Source organism: Cydia amplana, chromosome 23 (genome assembly GCF_948474715.1).
Source record: "Cydia amplana chromosome 23, ilCydAmpl1.1, whole genome shotgun sequence".
In the NCBI taxonomy this organism is placed as follows: domain Eukaryota; kingdom Metazoa; phylum Arthropoda; class Insecta; order Lepidoptera; family Tortricidae; genus Cydia; species Cydia amplana.
Genome location: NC_086091.1, coordinates 3,492,412 through 3,511,569, shown reverse-complemented (window position 1 = coordinate 3,511,569; position 19,158 = coordinate 3,492,412). Strand labels below are relative to the sequence as shown.

The 19,158-nt window shown below is 37.3% G+C and overlaps 3 protein-coding genes, 1 long non-coding RNA gene and 1 other non-coding gene across 5 annotated transcripts; 1 reads left to right on the top strand and 4 right to left on the bottom strand.

Annotated features, from left to right (window-relative positions):
- The first annotated feature begins 773 nt into the window (after window positions 1-773).
- On the top strand, window positions 774-846 carry Trnad-auc (transfer RNA aspartic acid (anticodon AUC)). Its single transcript has one exon. It is a non-coding gene; the product is annotated as a tRNA-Asp (tRNA).
- Window positions 847-1,576: 730 nt separating this feature from the next.
- Window positions 1,577-2,889, bottom strand: LOC134658689 (GPI mannosyltransferase 1). The gene has a single exon (XM_063514343.1). The coding sequence runs from the start codon at window positions 2,887-2,889 to the stop codon at window positions 1,612-1,614; it is 1,278 nt and encodes a 425-aa protein (XP_063370413.1). The 3' UTR covers window positions 1,577-1,611.
- Window position 2,890: 1 nt separating this feature from the next.
- On the bottom strand, window positions 2,891-3,231 carry LOC134658691 (uncharacterized). Its single transcript, XM_063514346.1, has one exon. It carries the CDS (start codon window positions 3,089-3,091, stop codon window positions 2,891-2,893), a length of 201 nt encoding a protein of 66 aa, XP_063370416.1. The 5' UTR covers window positions 3,092-3,231.
- A 2,122-nt stretch (window positions 3,232-5,353) lies between these two features.
- LOC134658692 (uncharacterized) lies at window positions 5,354-17,700 on the bottom strand. The gene is made up of 2 exons (XR_010097712.1): window positions 17,576-17,700; window positions 5,354-5,496 (listed from the first exon to the last, which is right to left on the bottom strand). It is a non-coding gene; the product is annotated as an uncharacterized LOC134658692 (long non-coding RNA).
- On the bottom strand, window positions 15,820-17,551 carry LOC134658688 (vacuolar protein sorting-associated protein 26B-like). Its single transcript, XM_063514342.1, has one exon. The coding sequence runs from the start codon at window positions 17,360-17,362 to the stop codon at window positions 16,004-16,006; it is 1,359 nt and encodes a 452-aa protein (XP_063370412.1). The 5' UTR covers window positions 17,363-17,551; the 3' UTR covers window positions 15,820-16,003.
- Window positions 17,701-19,158: the final 1,458 nt, after the last annotated feature.

The following is a 19,158-nucleotide window of genomic DNA, read 5'->3' as shown; positions in this document are numbered from 1 at the left end:
GTCAGCCACAGTGATGTTTTACAATTGTCGCACCTGTCACCGTGGTGAAATTGGGGCCACGGCTGCCGCGCAAGCCAACTCGATGCGCCCGGTATCCATTGCGCGCGGCTGCCGCGCGAGCCAATGTTCGATGGTTTGCCGCGCGATATGGAGACGAGGCTTAGGTATTTAGACGGTGAGTCCGCAATGCACCCAATGTAACTAAACTCGCATGCGAGTTCGCGCGCCATCTATATTAACCCTAAGGGCTCATTTAGACATTGCGTCATTTGATCGGTCGGCTGAATTGATGTAACCTCAATGGTCCTCAATGTAAGGTTCGCGCGCCGTCTAAATGAACCCTAATACTTTTTTACGTGCGTCACACAATAAATAAGATGGGAAGGTGAACCCTATATATTCAAATATTATGAGATAAAAATATTGGGTCACTTTTTTATGTTTTAGTTGTTGGAAAAAGCAATGAATCGTTGGTACACTAAATTTTTGTTATCACTGACAAACAAGTACTAAACTAATTTTAATTTTTAACAAGCAGGAACGTCTGCGAACGATGCTATTAAGCTTAGAATAAATTTTAAAAGTGGAAAAATTACTGTCTTGGTGAGACTTGAACTCACGGCCTCTGGATCGATACTCCAGCGCTCTGCCATCTGAGCCACCAAGACCTCATCCATAGCCAGCAAATCTTTCCACCATATTATGGGTCAAGGGGACCGTAGCGACATCTACCGTAAGAGTGTTACACTTCTGATTTGCTGGCTATGGATGAGGTCTTGGTGGCTCAGATGGCAGAGCGCTGGAGTATCGATCCAGAGGCCGTGAGTTCAAGTCTCACCCAAGACAGTAATTTTTCCACTTTTAAAATTTATTCTAAGTACTAAACTACTAAAAGCAGGTTAAACTAAAAATTAAATGAACTTTTAGACGCCTAAATATCTAAAAATAGCCCTGCGATTGACAGATTTTAATCTAAAAAAAAATTAAGTTATTTTAGAAGGGTCCTGAGTGTGTTTGCAAATAATGTTGATATAATAAAATCATGTTAAATCACTGCAATTTTCTACCTCTATGTACATAACTACATAATGCAAAATTTTATTTAATAACGATTCATTGCTAATAAGATACAGAAATCTACAAATTAAAAACAATTTCAGAATTAATTATAATTACCAATACGTCGAATAAATTGCTTTTAATTTGCAGATTTCATAAGTTTAAAATTCATTGTGCACGTGAATTTCGGCTATTATACACAAATCGATAAGACATAATTTGCCAATGCATTTTATTAGTGAAGGTGGTTTGTTAGATGTATGAATTTAGTGACTGTTAGTAACGTTGTTGGAAAATAAAAACAAAAGTCATAATTTTTTGAATATTTATTTGTGAATCCATATCTATACCTACAACATCAATCTATGCTAACACAATTGTATTGCACTCTCTAAACTAGATAAAAAAAACGAATGATTAAAATATAAAATGTGCATTTTATTATAGTTCATACAACACCAAAGACTCACTTGTCATAATATAGACAAAATCTATTATAGTTGACTGGCGTAAAGTGACCTTTATGCTTATCAGGATAAGCTTTATATTAGTTTATTTTATTTTTTCTTCCAAAGCCATAAATTCCCCAAAAGCATAATCAGGTGAGTAGCACTTAACAAGTTGTCCAAGAACGTAAATATTAGCACAGAAAAACACAATACTCTTCAACCAAATCAGTATAAACACCTGTCTACATTTAAACTCAAGTAAATACGCGTAAAACAACCAACCGGCTTGGGCAAATACCCAAACGACAGTCAAAAATAACGCATTGGCCGGTTTCAACCTAAAATTGTGCACAACCAAAGGCAGCAAAGATAGAAACCAAATAAAGTATTGTGACGTCATAACACTGTTATAAGCGACCAGAACTACAGCTTGAAAAAATAAGGCAAAAGGCAGGGTTCTCGGATTAGTACCAAAAGCCAAACTACCCACAAATAATATTACACCTTCGAATACTTGAGCAAGTACTTTTACAACGTCGAAAGTCAGCTGATCCATTGTTAAATACGAATAGTAGAAAAGCACAGAGAAATTGTGGCGAGTATCTTTTCTGAATAGATGGTAAATGTAAGTTTCGAATAAAAACTCGTAGCCATATAATTTATACATATAGTAAGTTAGAAGAACGAGAGTTCCTACACAACTCGTCACCAAAGTTACTTGCTTCAGATTAGGCAAAAGAGAAATAATACCATCTTTGATCCTAGTATTTCTGTTAATTTTATATTCGCCTAAAGACAAATACATGGGGAAACTGAACGCCACCGGGTATAAACGTAGATGTATCGAGATACCCAACAAAATCCCGGATAGAGCATACTTCCAGTTAGATTTTACTATGTCAGTTTGTAAGAAAAGAATTGATAGAATGATGAAAAAACATGGTACCGAATCGGCATTGCCTCTAGTAGAAATACCAATACTCAGAGGATTATAAAGCCAAAACAGAGCGCAATAAACCGGTATATTCTTCGTATTTTCCTTAGACCCTAACTGATTTTCCACCAAAGTTTTAACTGCAATAGTAACCAAGATATCAAAGACAGAAAACAGTAATTTCCCACAATTTTTGCCCCATCGTATATTAGGAACTAAGAAAAAAGCTATCAAAGGGCTGTATCTGTATGTGTGACGTTTGTATGGGGAATGTCCTTTGACAACATGTCTGGCCGCGTCAGTAAACACTTTATAGTCGACATCCGTGTATGGAACATCATACAACTTGTCATGAAAATCTCCATACACAATCAAAGCAACCCTGATGGTGATGCCTATAAAAAGATGGCACGTGAAAGGCAAGTCCAGAAAATCCTTAGGCTTCATCTTAGATCCTTGTTTTCAAATCCTTGGCAGCGGATTGCAAACAGGCCTTGAACTCTTGAAACTCTTTAGCGCAACTGTCTTTTTTCACCTGATCTTCAAGATGTAAAACACAGCGGGCGTACAAAGCGCTTTGCTTACTACACTTCGCAAAAATTATCGGGTATTTTGCTAGTCTTTCCCTTGCTTTAGACACCGCTTCCATACTACCTAGATCTAAAGCCTTTTCAAAGTAGTAGGGGGTTCAGAAAAATCTTCCGGTTCCCGCGGTCGAAGAAATATGTCGTATAGGGGCTTGGAAAAGAAGATGCCCAGTCCTAGCAAAGAGAAGGTGACTTGGAAAGTCTTAGGATACTTAAAGACCCAACTCCTTTTTCCGAGAGGCTGGCTTCGCTGGCGTCTCTCTCTGTCCATTACTTATCTGTGGACAAATAAATAAGCATTTATGAGGCTTAATGCAGTTATGAATGCTAACCCTTTATAAGGCATAAGGGTCTCAGAAATTATGCAACTTTGAACCCTATCACTTTAACCTTTTGGCCGCCGGACCTAGTCCGCAAAGACGCTCACTCACACGCCAGAGCAAATTTTAAGTAAACAACTAATAAAAAGTTTAGGGATTGCAAATAGTGATATCGATATTTACAATTTATGGCAAAAATCTTCTCAATTTGGCTTTGTTCTTATCCAACTTTAATTTATTTCGAAAATGCCAAAAATTAACATATTTATTACACACGACAATGTTAAAAATAAAGGTTTTTATCATTAAAAACAACCACTAAACAATATCGATTCATGACGTAATATCACCGCACTAGGCTGTACAAGAAGTCGTTTATACAAGACAACGGCGCGCATGGACTGTCCGCAGTGCAGACCGACAAGGACTGTTTCCGCGCGGATTAAGTAATAATAGTCTCTAGGTCAACGGCGTAAGCGCTTGTCGGTACGTAAACTTTATAAGCGTAACGTTAGAGCCGCGCATCGTGTGTCGATAATATAAATGTAAGTACCGGAACTGCATTGGGGAAAATTGCACGTGGGTTAATTGAATTGTCAATGAGTGAAGAACAATAATATTGGAAAAGGGTGGGGATAGGTAATGTTCGGGAATGCATGTTTCACATTCGACATGTTCCTTAGATGAGCTTCTCAGTTCCCGTATTACATCCTCCCTACCATGACAATTTTTCGTCAATTTCAAATATATAACATTCTCATAGTTAGGCGACACTGACTATATAGTCCTAGCGCCCGCCTGTACCATTCTTGTGCGAAGCGGTCACTGCAGGGTATCACTCCCCACTACACTATCATCTTAAAATGAATCTTTTGTTCTGCAAATAAACCACAAGGACAGATTTACTTGTCTGACTCTACTATCAACAGCTGAAGAAGCTCCCTGAACTTCAGCTATAGTTAATGCCTGTCTCGTCTTGTTTTACGTATTCTAGTTACTAGTTACCCCCAATTGGCATTTAACAAGTGTTCAAATGCTTAAATAAAACCAGATTTGCGATTTGATATTTATTTTGAATATTCTCATATCGAGTTAACATTCCCATCCCTAGCTGTCTTGTATACAAGACAACGGCGACGAGGAACAAGAAAAACGTTGAAATCTGGAGCAATTTTTTTGAGAGCCTTATTATAAAAGAATGGATTTCTATAGCTGCAATAAATGCATTTTTTTTAAACTAGGACCTGAAACATTAACATGAGTGTAAAAAAAAATATAATTGATATTTTTTCCACATTTACCGAGCGGTTGAATTTTTGTCTTGTATACAAGACAGCGGCGCCAGTGTATCGTTCTATAGTTGTCTTGTATACATGCCAACGGCGGTCAAAGGGTTAAAATAAAGTTCAAAGTCAGGTGGGAAATATTTTCCCTCTGCCTTATAAAGGCTTAAAACAAAGCAGCAGTCTATTAGGGAAGTGAGTGTCGGGTTGATTTTCCGTGTTGTCTTCGTAGACGGAATAAAGTAGATAATATTTCGTCTTAACCCTTTGAACGCAATACCTATCATGCGGCGCGTCATCATGAACCTTGTGGGGATGCGCTAAGGTTGATATTGGGGTGTAGCCGCGCGGTTTCGCGGTCAAAGGGTTCAACCTCATATTAGGCTCCAGTACGTAACACTTACGACACCTATTTATTCGTTGTGGTTGAATATTAACCTGTGTTGCCAACTGTCTATCTACTTCTGACTGTTGAGAGTGTCAGTGACAGGAGCGAACTCTCTCGGATTCAGTCGTGTCCGGAACACACCAGAGACAGGCTTGTACGTGAGGTGGCGGTCACATTGACTACCTACCTACTACACTTACTTCTGACAGTTCTGATTGGGCCTGTCAGTGATAGGGGCGAACTCTCTCGGCTTCAGGTCGTAGCCGGAACACACCAGAGTCCAGAGAAACAAGCTTGTACGTGAGGCGGCTTTCGCATTGACAATACACTTACTTCTGCAAGTTCTGATTGGGCCTGTCAGTGACAGGGGCGAACTCTCTCGGATTTAGGTCGTATCCGGAACACACCAGAGACACGGGCTTGTGTTTAAGGCAGCACTGGCGCATAGCCTCGAACACGGCGTCGCAGCGAACCTCCTGGAAGTTGTTAGCTGAAAATACAAAATGTTTAAATTAAATTTAAGTTCATGTCGAGCGACACTTAACTGGCCATAGATGAACCTATGTATGTTTTTGCCATAAATAGTGTTGTGAATTGTCTATGAGATAAAACCTGACCAGTAATATATGATCATTGTCAAGAGGGCGCTGTTATTTTCAACATCTATATGGCGAGGGTGACAGTTTAGTATAGTATGAAAAAAATAGTTCCAGTGAAATTCCGCAACATGGCGCGTGCGTGATCATATATTCCTGGTCAGGTCAACCCTGGGTCAGCCACTTTTTATCATGTATATATAACCTATAACCTATAAGTATATCGTTTTCGATGACGGCGACTTTAAATAAATATCATGGACGTTGTCTAGCGTGAGCCCTATGTGGCTGGCCAGGCCGAACTTGGTCTTAAATACTTGTTTGAAGATAACCGCCTCACAAGCTTAGACACAAAACGCCAGTTACGAAAAGAGAGACCTAAGCCCTCCTACGTATACACACGGTCAACGCAGCTGGCCAACTTTATTGTCACGCGTGCAACAAAGTCCATCGTATTCGTACTTATTGAACCAAATGTGGTTGACAGTTAAGCGAGTGGTTACGTTACGGTCAAAGACTTGCTGGTATCTTGTCACAGTGATAATAATATGACAAATATAAGATCCTTAATAGCAGCTTAACATCCCGCGGTAAACTCTTGGTAGGGGTACCTAAAGGTCAAAATGGCGTCAACGTCAAATTATAACCAGTATTACCTCTATCTATGTTCTGTGTGCTTATAAATTAAAGTCCGTCAACCAAATCTTGTCAGTAGTAAAAGGCGGCAAATTTGAAAAATCGCGGGTTAGCAACACTGTGTTCGAATAATTCCAAAATGCGTGTCATCTGTGTTTTATCTGTGGAATGTGGATCGTGATGGGATCGTGAATGACAGCCGTCACCTTATTTGTTTTCATTTGGTTTTCATTCTGAATCGTTTCTGTTTCAAGAGATATTTCTGCTGTCACCATTAAATACCAATACATTAAATAAGAATAAGCAAAGCTAAGGGGCCTACAATGTACAATCATGCTCGTTGGCGTTGATGGTAAACATTACTAAAAATTGAGGTTATGACAAGTATTGGAAGAACTCTTTCGAACTTTTAAGATTATATTCAGTTTTTTTGTTTTAGGGTTAAAAGGCATAAATAAAATTAAAACGTATGCCTAAATCTATCCAACAAGACCATAAATTGTGTCCTGGAAAACGTCCATAGGCCCACATGTCTAATATTTTCAGCAATCAGTTGTGACTATTTACAAAGGTAAACCTTTTAAACAGTATTAAGAGCCTTGATTATATCGCCGTTCTTTCGCAATATCTACCTAATCCATACATGTTTGTTGCAGGATTAAATCTTGCCCAATATAAGGCGTTCGTAGTAGGTAGTATCTTTTCAGACAATACTTACCTATGGCGGTTTATGTACGTGTACAACGCAACCAAGTCGAAAAGTGACCCTTATTTACCTTTAAATTAAATAAACACCCAAATATCAGTTGTTTTATTTTTAATATGTATATTGTACAATATATACCAATCAAAAAAATTACACAGGTATGTCGTATTCATCCAGAACAGTACACTAATTTACATTAACAAGTGGCATATTATATTGTAAATAACAAATATATGCACTATCTAATTATCTGCATTTTGATATGATTTTATTTTAGTAAACTTAGAAGACATAGATAGGGAACAAAGAGAATATAAGCAGTTGTTTCTGATATCTTCAAATTTGTTCATCATTTTGATCAGAGATGTACAAAATGGTTTTAAAAAAGCATTTAAATACAAAATGCAAAATACTTTTCAGATTTACTATTTCAAATGCAAAATACCAAATAGTTTTGCGTTTTGTATTTCAAATGCTAAATGCAAAATAGGTATTTTCAAAATACTTTTTCAAAATAAAATACCTTTTGACCAAATCTCAGATATTTTTATTTATTTTAGGTATTTATCATGAGAATAGCCATAGAATAGATAATGTTCGTCGTCGTTCGCGAGTCTAAACTCTAAACGGCTATAAGACGCGCAGTCTGACCAAAGAAGAAAAAAGCGGCCAAGTGCGAGTCGGACTCGCCCATGAAGGGTTCCGTATTTAGGCGATCTATGACGTATAAAAAAAAACTACTTACTAGATCTAGTTCAAACCAATTTTCGGTGGAAGTTTACATGGTAATGTACATCATATATTTTTTTTAGTTTTATCATTCTCTTATTTTAGAAGTTACAGGGGGGGACACACATTTTACCACTTTGGAAGTGTCTCTCGCGCAAACTATTCAGTTTAGAAAAAAATGATATTAGAAACGTCAATATCATTTTTGAAGACCTATCCATATATACCCCACACGTATGGGTTTGATGAAAAAAAAATTTTTGAGTTTCAGTTCGAAGTATGGGGAACCCCAAAAATTTATTGTTTTTTTTCTATTTTTGTGTGAAAATCTTAATGCGGTTCACAGAATACATCTACTTACCAAGTTTGAATAGTATAGTTCTTATAGTTTCGGAGAAAAGTGGCTGTGACATACGGACGGACAGACAGACGGACAGACAGACAGACATGACGAATCTATAAGGGTTCCGTTATTTGCCATTTGGCTACGGAACCCTAAAAAGGGCGCGCATGGCTAGCAGGCGCCTCAATCGGTCAAATTCGGCAATACAAGCGTCATTCGTTCATTTCATTTTGTTTGACTGGTAATGTTGGCTAAACTTAATCACAAAGTATTTTGCATTTTGAAATGAATATTAAAAATGCAAAATACATCTCGAAAAGTATTTCAAATAAAATACAAAATGGTTTTTACTAAAAGGCATTTAAATGCAAAATACAAAATAGGTATTTTGCATTTTGTATTTGCATTTTAAATAGAAGTATTTCAAATAAATCGCATCTCTGATTTTGATTAACATTGTTTTAACATCGCTTTTAAATTGTCCGTCCATGTTTCAATTTTTTTCAATAAACCGCGAGTGACAATTTGAATTGACGTACGCAGGGCGCGCTCAGCGGAAAAAAAAATCTGTTGGTTCGATGTACATTACTGCTTTTCTTAGCGCAATACTGCTCTTTGAGTGTTGCCCTACTTTAGTTTGCTTTACATTGCTACTGACAAGATTTGGTTGACGGACTATAGCACTAGTTTGTTACTCTGTTACAATATTTTTAGAATTCAATAAGCGTTTTGGCTAGCTGGCGGGTGGTCATTTAGTTACCAGTCGGTTTTCGGTGAAGGAAAACAACATAAGGAAACCGGACTAATCCCAATAAGGCCTAGTTTACCCTCTGGGATCGAAAGTCAGATGGCAGTCGCTTTCGTAGAAACTAGTGCCCACGCCAATTCCTGGGATTAGTTGTCAAGCGGACCCCAGGCTCCCGTGAGCCGTGGCAAAATGTCGGGCCAACGCGAGGAAGAAGAATAAGCGCTGGTTCGATCCCAGCTCTGGGCACTGGACCCCAGGGTCCTGGGTCACATTTTCGAATATGACATTTGGAACCCGAACCAGTCCAAGAAGACCAAGTACATGTACCCGAGCTCGAACCGCATCAAGATGATCCTGAAGCAATCGACTATGACGCCGAACCGCCGCGTTACGATTTGCGCAATCGCAACGAAATACGACGACCTGAAAGACATAATGACTACGTATGTACTACAGAGACGTACCCGTCGAATTTTGCTGATGCCATGGATCGTAATGACAGTGAAGAATGGCGAAAAGCGATGCACAGTGAAATGCAGTCACTGAAGGACCTCAACGTGTGGACGGCATGTGATCTACCGAAAGGGAGAAAAGCGCTTCCTTGCAAATGGGTCCTGCAAACAAAAAGGAACCCAGACGGCTCTATCGACAAATACAAAGCACGGCTAGTTGTGAAGGGCTTCAGGCAAAGAAAAGGAATCGACTACGATCAGACCTTCAGTCCTGTCACACGCCTCGCGACTGTCAGAGCATTATTGAGTGTCAGCGCTCAAGAGAACATGCATTTAGTACAATTTGATGTTGCTACTGCGTTCCTCAACGGAAAGCTTGAAGAGGAAATATACATGCAACAACCCGAAGGCTTTAGCGACGGAACGCCTAAGGTCTGGAAATTTAACTTTCTACGTTCCAGAGCAAGTTGCTGAAGGTGCGATGGAAGTCAAGAGAATTGGCACTGCAGATCAGCCAGCTGATATTCTAACCAAAGGACTACCGCGGCCAAGATTCTCTTTCCTTTGCCATGTCCTTGGAATAGTATTGAATAAGGGAAAGTGTTTAGGTTAACGGTTTAACCGCTTAACCACGGGTTAGTGGGAAGGTGCAAGTGGGCCTAAGCACGGATTTAGAGTTAATAAACTGGATCGAGTACATTGACCAAAAAGTGTGTCCACATGAGAAGTCAAACTAGAGCCCTGCATCTCGTTCTAATTAGGGTGACCATAAGACATCTGTATGTGGGATATTAGGATAACATAACATGGAATATATCAGTAGGGTGTGTCATTTTCTAAATAAAGTGAAATTTTAAGTAGTCAGGTTTTTTTTTTCATTTGTAGTCGGCCTCTTTCGCACTCACTCATGGTATGTTCATAAAGGTAGGCTTCCCTTTTGTCCACTTCAGCTTTTTGAAGTGAAAATTTCTTTAGCGGCACTGGACACTTTTTGAAGTGAGGAAAAAATGATAAACTCGAGACAGCGTAAGGCGATCACGTGACCGTAAGCCCCGTAAGGTGGCCACTCATAATTTAAATGGCATTTAAATCAATAAAGAAAAACTCAATGTTATTTGACATTTGTGTTGCGGACTCCTTTTCAAGACTCTTTACCTATGTTTAAATAATTTGACGTTGTCATGGCAGTATGTAAATAAACATGTCAATGAAAAAGTGTGATCTTATTTGAGAATGATAATAATATATAATAAATAAATAGAATACCTCCGCTAAACGTATGTATCGTGTTACCGGGCGTCGGTAACATAGTGAGGTGAGTTTTCACTTCTATCGGCACTCCCGGAGTGCAACCGTTGTTGCTTGTTTTAAGTGTAAGCGTCATTGAAGATCTGTTTAGCAAATATGACGTTTTTTTAAAGTTGGTGCCTTTTTTCTATTGACGGAAATGTGTCCTACCTATAAAGAATCGATTGCATATATTATATAAACAATTTGACACACCTTTTCCGTAACAAAATATTATGTATAAATGAGAGTCTGTAATGTTTAAGGAGTTAAGCACTTTGGTTTTAAATTTTGGCAATTTATTTTATAACAAATCTTAAATTAAACATGCCGAAATAAAGACATAATACCTATTAAGTTAAACTTACTTTTACATTACCTACGTTAATAATAAGAATTCTGTGAGACCGATTCACAACGTGCCGACATCATAGTCACCCTAATGAGTTTGACAATGTTGTCTTGTATTTTTATAGTAAAGTGTAATAATTGTGGCTTTCTTCTGAAACAATATTCCACAATTAGCAATTATTTCACTCCAACAACCTTTAACACAACATTTCTTCACAATTTTTAAGAAATTTCGCATTCACGTGTTTTGAAGAAATGTCATCAAGTTGGGGATACCAATTAATATTTAAAGTTACTACAAATTCTACCATACTAAAATTTAGGTTTTTTTTGCTGAGTATGCGCTTGGTTTAATCAGTTAATAATATTGGCATCATAATTATTTACAAATTACTTAAAAGGTATCAGAACTCTAATCTGAATAAAGCACTAAAATTGTATAAGAAGGTAATTAAATTCAGTAGTTTATTGATATAATTTCTACCACAATGGTATCTTTTTAACATTGGCAACATGTGCGAGTGAGACACAGGGCTCGGGTTTTTCTATCTCAAGTGGACCGTTTTCTCTAGTCTGGTACGAACAACTTTCTGTCTCGGTGATAAGGTTCAAATTAGTATGGCAAAAAAAGTGACAACTCGCTCCAGTTTAAAAAATATAACTTCATGGGCCTAAGTCGAATAGGCGGTGATTTTTTTCAATACTAAAAAAAATGATAGGTAGTAAAATATATTTTTGATATAAGTTTATTTATTGTCGACTGTATTTTAAAAAAATCATATTTTTTTTAGTATTGAAAAAAATCACCGCCTATTCGACTTATAGTAAACTTAAGGCTTGTTTAAGTGTAAGGCCTGAGTGGACGCTCGAAGCCGAGCGTTCGGCGAGGCGTGCAGCGTGGCGTCAGGCTCTCAAGTGATTTGAGCAGCGTGCACTAAGGCCGCTACTATACGTTTGCATTTGTTTAACATGCACGCCGCACGCCCCGCCCCGCTGCACGCCCAACTTGGGCGTCCACACTTCCACACTCTGTCACTAAGTATGTGCCGAGTTAGCTTGGTACGAGTTACAGATGAGGTTTTCCAATTTTTCTTTTAGTAAAATTAACACTTCACTACTATTTACTCATTACAAGGCAAGGCCTAAGATATACGTCGGGTTAGAAGTAAATTGAACTTTATAAGAATGCCCTTAGGTCGATATTTCAACATTCAAAAGAACTGCGTGACCAGATGACGTCTTTTGTAGACGTCAGTCAGTTGACGAGTCAGCAAAACAAATCGAACAATCGAACCATGGCAGTCTCGTCAGAGAAGAGTCATTAATATAGACTACTAATTTAACTGTGGTACTTTTTAACTGACAGTAAAAAGTGAAGGTAAGATTCGTCACAATATTTAAAAAAAAACGACATTCATATATATATTACATTTTATTAACAATATGATATAATCGACATGCGACATGCGCTCTTAATCTCATTAGAAAAAAAGAATAATCCTTTTATACAATAAGACACTAAAACCAAAACAATAAGATATACATATAACAGAATATGTTTTACATAACATGGACTTTCCCCTAATTTACATTATAATAAACAGTGTTCGGAAATACGGTGAGCCATCGTGCATCCATTTAGTATGTAGTAATAGCTAAAGATCAAAATTACTTCTAAATAGTGACTATTTCCGTACAAAGTGCTTCCTGATTGTTGCTGATGACGCGACTACGAGGTTTCAAGTAGAGAAATAAAAACGCAAGGCCATTTTATTTAACTCTCAAGAGACCTCACTAGATGGCATTGCTACATTTTTATGCCTGCGTTCTCATATGTGACGTTATCTACATAAAAACACGTTTCTTTCTATGGAGATGAACAGATTTTACCTCTAAATTACCTGTCGCTGGCTTTGTTGAACAAATCTTAAAAACTTTTAACAAATTTTACGTATTATTAATTACCAAATATAGATGGATGGCTCGCAGTTTTTGCTATACACTAATAATGAATAACTATGGCGCGGGCCGCCAGGCGATGTTAAAATAATAAAAGTTTACAATACCCATCATATACAAGTCAAAAGCAAAGCTGAAATAAAAATGGACCCATATTTAAAAGAATATACAATTTTGACGCCATGACAGGCCCGCATCTTTTAAAAAAACCTAAATTACTAATATTTTCATAATTATACAATTTTTAGTATACTTTTTACAGACAATTAGTCTTTTGATTCATTTCTATCTTGTCGCTGAGGTTACTGAATCGTTAATATTTCACTTTTTAAGCCACTTTTTGACTAAACTTTTATAAGACAACTAAATAAAAGATAAGTCTTCATAAAAATCGTTTTCCTTATTGTTGCAGATGACGTCACATTGTTAGAGTTTAGACAGTTGTAATCATACAAGAATGACAATACAATAGTATGGAAATGGGTGGACATTGACTATCTTTATTATTTTCCTATCTTTGATTTTAGTTTCATAAAGTGGCTTAAGCTTCGTTGTGGAGCGGCGTAGAAAGGGCAACATATACTCGAGAGCACAAAAAGGGACACTTTTCCATACAACATGTCCTATTTTCATTGCTCTTGTGTACAAAGTTTGATTTCCGACTCAATTGGTAGCGTACATTTGATTAATATAAATTGATGTCAAAGGCAAACAATGCAATCATGTTACAATAAAAATGTTGTATATAAAAAAATCACTATACGGTGAAAAAGATACACTTTGATTTCTATATGAGGATAGATCTAGGAATATAGCCCAAACCAAAGTTACAGGAAAAGGTACCCTATTTGTGTTTGCCATCAAAAGGGTACCGTTACTGCCACAGAGCAAAGATGTTAAATTAGAAGTGAACCCTATCAATTATAAGAAGCGGATGAGATGTCCAAAAATATCTGAACACAACATTTAAGGTAATAAAGCGTGTATTCAGATAATTTTGAAGAACTTGTATGCTTAGCCAGCTGTGCCATTAGGCTCCATTACGATGCAACCGGGATTATATAAAAAACCCTAAAACGGAAAAATGCTGAAAAAACTAAGCACTTAAATATATCATTTTGTTAGGCTATTTCCTAGATCCCCAAAGTTCCTAAAATTCATGTGAGATACATCTATCTACATATTCTCGTGTGTTAGTACGTACGTTACAGGCACAAACCAGTATTTGTGACCCTATCAGGCAAAAGGTACTGCTTTAGTTGTAAATAAGGCGCAAGGAGTAAAAATAATGATGGAATTTAGTGCCTTTTGTCTAAAAGTCACATTTGTTGAAGCAGTTATTATCATGCCGCGATCAGAAAGGGATTAGAAATAACAGATTTCCATACACTTACGTCAAAATCAATATGGATTGACAGCTATCTCAATCCCTTTCTAATCGCGATTCAGTAATATTAATCACAGTATCACTCACACCATGTGAGATACAATAGCAGTGGCGGGGCGTGCATAGAACTCGATTTCAATCGGCTTGCCTAATTAGCGCGAGTGGAGCGCCTTATCCTACAGGTATAAAAGGCATCCCAAATATGCTCCTACTTGCATAAAAATTGCGTTTGACGCACCGCCACTGTACAGTGGTGACAAACATTTAAAAAGCTATTCTACCTGACAATACCTGATAATATAAAGTAATACTTGAATAGCGTTAGTACTAGTGAGATTTCATCTCATTCACACATACTAAAACTGGCAGAGAACAAAAGTGTCAATACTTTTATCAGACATTTCAGAAAACAAATGTGAAATGCGTATTTCTGAAAAGGGACCTGTCGCAAGCTTGACTTGTGGTCTCCTTTTTTAATCACAATTGTTTTCCAAAAAATTATAAATATATTAACCCTTTTGTTCAATAACTTTTTTTTAATAGCTTATGGCATATAATGTTCTCTAACTATGACAATATTTAATTTTATATTGCCAAATATGATCCAGCCAAGTCATATATACAAAAATATTTGAAAAAAAATTGTAGCTTATAACTGAATGGCGATATTTATAACTAAAATAAAACTTAGCAGTGAATAGCTTTTTAGATAACATATTCCTTCAAAACAAGTTTACATATGTTTGATAACTCTAGATAATACAATTAGTTTCAATACCTAGTCATTGTTTTAAATATTTTTCTTTGAACAGAACATAATTAGGTATTTGATATTACATTTTCTGTCATATATTACCAAAATAAATGTTATCAGCCGTGTATAGAAAAAAGCATTTCTTTACATCAAATTAGTAACATTTATCCCCTTTTTATATACAAACTTTCAACTTTCCAGTCTTTTCCATAGTTGTTGACTTGTTTTGTTATTTATACATATATGTAATTTAGCAAAACTACAACAACATATACCATACTATAATATATACTCAACCTAACAATCCCATGCCAAAATCGAAATTTCGTTATCTGCCTTTCCATCGCTCGAATATGCAAGAGTGGGGGAGGCAGATATCAATTTCGTTTTTTTTTCGATAGGCCCTCTGAGGACTTGCAGCCCAAAAGGCCTCATGCCTCAGCTATGTAAAAAAGGTTGAGTATGTCTGACTTTAGACTGTTATTATGGAAATTTGATAAACCTGCAATTTCACTCGGAAACTACGTGTTGAATATTTCATTTTAACAACAGATGGCTTTTACTAGTTTTACTTTACATAGAATATAATATAACTTCTGTAAAAGCTACATCTCTCGCTCTAACATTAGCTAGAGCAAGGCCACATTGCAAACTGGCAATTATTGCCAACAACGGAAATATTGCAGTCATTCTGAGACTAATCTATAGGCTGATTTTCAAGTTTATATCCATCAAAAATTTCACTTGTAAGTTAGGATGATATCTGTAAAATAAAGATTGAATTTTGTTAGGCAAAAACCTTATTTGTTATCCAAAAACTGAAATTGAGGAATAAGTTTCTTTTCAAATTAAATTTCACTTGTAAACTTAACCATGATGTTTCATTCATAAAACTCATAGACTATCAATTAAAATTTTTGAAAGATACAAAACTCGAAACTCGATTTTGAACCTCTACACAATTGTTTTCAAGTACGAAAACATACAGTTCATATCGTCGTCAACAGTAAGGTTGACGGCGCACGTGCATATCGGCTATTGACTCGGCTCGGCCTCCGCACTCTCTGACCGGGTTACACTCACTGGCTTCTCCGCTATCTGGGGCTTCTCGGCAATCTGCGGCTTTTCTGCTACTCGAGGCTTTTCTGCTACTTGAGGCTTCCCTGCTACCACCGGCTTCTCAGCAACTTCAGGCTTTTCAGCCGCAGCAGGCTTTGGTTTTTCTGAGTTTTCAATTTTTTCAGCCTGGTTATTCTCAATGTGAGCATTGGACATTTTGTTGGTCATCTCCTCAGTTTTATCCTGCTCCATTTCAGAGGGTTTGTGGTCTTCGTCAACAAGCGGAGGGCCTTGTTGGTGGTTCTCTTGGTGTAGTGGGGAGATCGCTCTTCCCACATAGTCGGAATTAGCTGCATTTTGCTGCCTTTGAGACGGGGTCTCCGAGGGATGTGTCAGAGTTTGTGTCTGTGGATGATGAGGGTTATGTAACAGCAACCTCGACTTATCACTCTTTCTCCATAGAGTGACCTCCTGTTGTTTGAAGTAGCGACGATCTTCAGTATCCATCAGTACTAGATTTAGGTAGTACCTGACAGAAAACTTGTTGTTGATGTCCCTCATTGTCGGGGTCAAATCATATCCCGCCAAGAACACTCTTATAGGTATGCTTTCACCTCTCACTGGAGCTCCGTCCATGATCTCATATTTTGCAACGGTTTCATTCTCTGTAAATGTATTTGGTCCTGATCCAGTTGTCTCACGTTTGATAATAGATATCTCCATATGTTTTATCTTGATACGGACTAGCAAAAAGTATATTTTACCAACTATCACATCTTTGAGGTGGTACTTTGATTTGTTGTATTCAAACTCTATGTGGAGGCAGTCCTCAATGCCCACCTCCATTTTTATAGAGTTTAGAACGTCAGGGTAGCTGCAGAGCGTGTGTACAGCGATGTCCACCTCTTTTACGATGTCGGTTAGGCGGCGGACGATGGTAGCGCGTAGGAAGTACCTCAGTCTGACGTTAGCGCCTGTGTACACCTCATAGGGCTTCTCTACGTTAGCAAATTCGAATGGATACGACGTATGTTGCAGAAGATCTCCAGGCCGAGCCAATTCCTTCACTAGCGATATGAATTCATGATGGTTACCTCTGTCGTAGAACAATTCGATCTGCCCTATTAGTTCGACCTTGATTCCTTGATGCTCGAGCTTCGACCCCGGCTTCCGCAGCGTAACGTTCACCCGCCCCGACACAGTTTCGCCGTCATAATACAACAGTAATTTCTCCTTTTTGCCGTCATCCGTTTTCACCTCCGCTACCTTCCGCTTGTCAGCATCGTCGAATACGATCTCTATATCCGCGGTTTGTCCGAATCCGAAAAAACTCATTTTCACACTGAACTGTTACGTGAACTCCAGGAAACTTTTTACGCTATTGTCGACAAGAACAATCACGTTTTGTTTAAGAAAAACATTGAAAAACGGCGATGAAACGCCCGCGAATCCGTAGAGGCGATTGAAGGTTGAAGCAAAGATGGCGACTAAATTCATGTCGGCTGTCGGCCGAGAGGTTGTTAAATGAAATAAATAATAGAAACTCACCAACTAGACACCTCTGGATCTCACACGCATATTTCTTGCAAGGGTCGGCCGGCATATATGATAATAATTAGTACATTAGAAGGAATATTTCAAGAAAATGGGATATTTTATCATGTGTACATTTGACAAATTTTACAGTGGCAACCTTACAAAATAAATACTGCGTTCAAGATCTGCTAATGACAGCGTTTTACACAAAAATAAAACGCTAATTAAATAACTTACCATATTCGGAACCTAAAGTAATATATTGAGAGAGTGGCAACACTGTAGTTAGTCGTATTGTCCTTTTCTAGCATATACGTCCATCTCTCTCCCACACCCCCACCAATTCAGGCAGTTGCGTTTGACAATTTTGACAGTTACAAACAAACGCAAATTACGTAGTCATTGTCTCAAAATTATACATATTTACACCAGGCAGGATTAAAACTTTAGGTTCCGAATATGGTAAGTTATTTAATTAGCGTTTTATTTTTGTGTAAAACGCTGTCATTAAACAACTGTACCGATATTCGGAACCTAAAGTAATATATTGAGACCACGGATTTAGAGTTAATAAACTGGATCGAGTACATTGACCAAAAAGTGTGTCCACATGAGAAGTCAAACTAGAGCCCTGCATCTCGTTCTAATTAGGGTGACCATAAGACATCTGTATGTGGGATATTAGGATAACATGGAATATATCAGTAGGGTGTGTCATTTTCTAAATAAAGTGTAATTTTAAGTGGTCAGGTTTTTTTTTCATTTGTAGTCGGCCTCTTTCGCACTCACTCATGGTATGTTCATAAAGGTAGGCTTCCCTTTTGTCCACTTCAGTTTTTTTTAAGTGTAAGCGTCATTGAAGATCTGTTTAGCAAATATGACGTTTTTTTTAAAGTTGGTGCCTTTTTTCTATTGACGGAAATGTGTCCTACCTGTAAAGAATCGATGACATATATAAACAGTTTGACACACCTAACAAAATATTATGTATAAATGAGAGTCTGTAATGTTTAAACAGTTAAGCACTTTGGTTTTAAATTTTGGCAATTGAAGGGATGTTTACAAAAACAACATACCTGACTACACTGGTTGACACCTGAAACGATTAATAATGTTCTTAAAAAAGTGTCAACCGGTCTAAGCAGTTATGTTGTTTTTGTAAACATCCCTTCAATTATTCTACAACAAATCTTAAATTAAACATGCCGAAATAAAGACATAAGGTACCTATTATGTTAAACTTACTTTTACATTACCTACGTTAATAATAAGAATTCTGTGAGACCGATTCAAAACGTGCCGACATCATAGTCACCCTAATGAGTTTGACAATGTTGTCTTGTATTTTTATAGTAAAATGTAATAATTGTGGTTTTCTTGTGAAACAATATTCCACAATTAGCAATTATTTCACTCCAACAACCTTTAACACAACATTTCTTCACAATTTTGAAGAAATTTCGCATTCACGTGTTTTGAAGAAAGGTCATCAAGTTGGGGATACCAATTAATATTTAAAGTTACTACAACTTCTACCATACTAAAATTTAGTTTTTTTTGCTGTGTATGCGCTTGGTTTAATCAGTTAATAATAT

Bases quoted from the DNA above. Each gene is read 5' to 3' on its own strand.
- LOC134658688 (XM_063514342.1), bottom strand. From the start codon at position 17,362: ATGAGTTTTTTCGGATTCGGACAAACCGCGGATATAGAGATCGTATTC.
- LOC134658689 (XM_063514343.1), bottom strand. From the start codon at position 2,889: ATGAAGCCTAAGGATTTTCTGGACTTGCCTTTCACGTGCCATCTTTTT.
- LOC134658691 (XM_063514346.1), bottom strand. From the start codon at position 3,091: ATGGAAGCGGTGTCTAAAGCAAGGGAAAGACTAGCAAAATACCCGATA.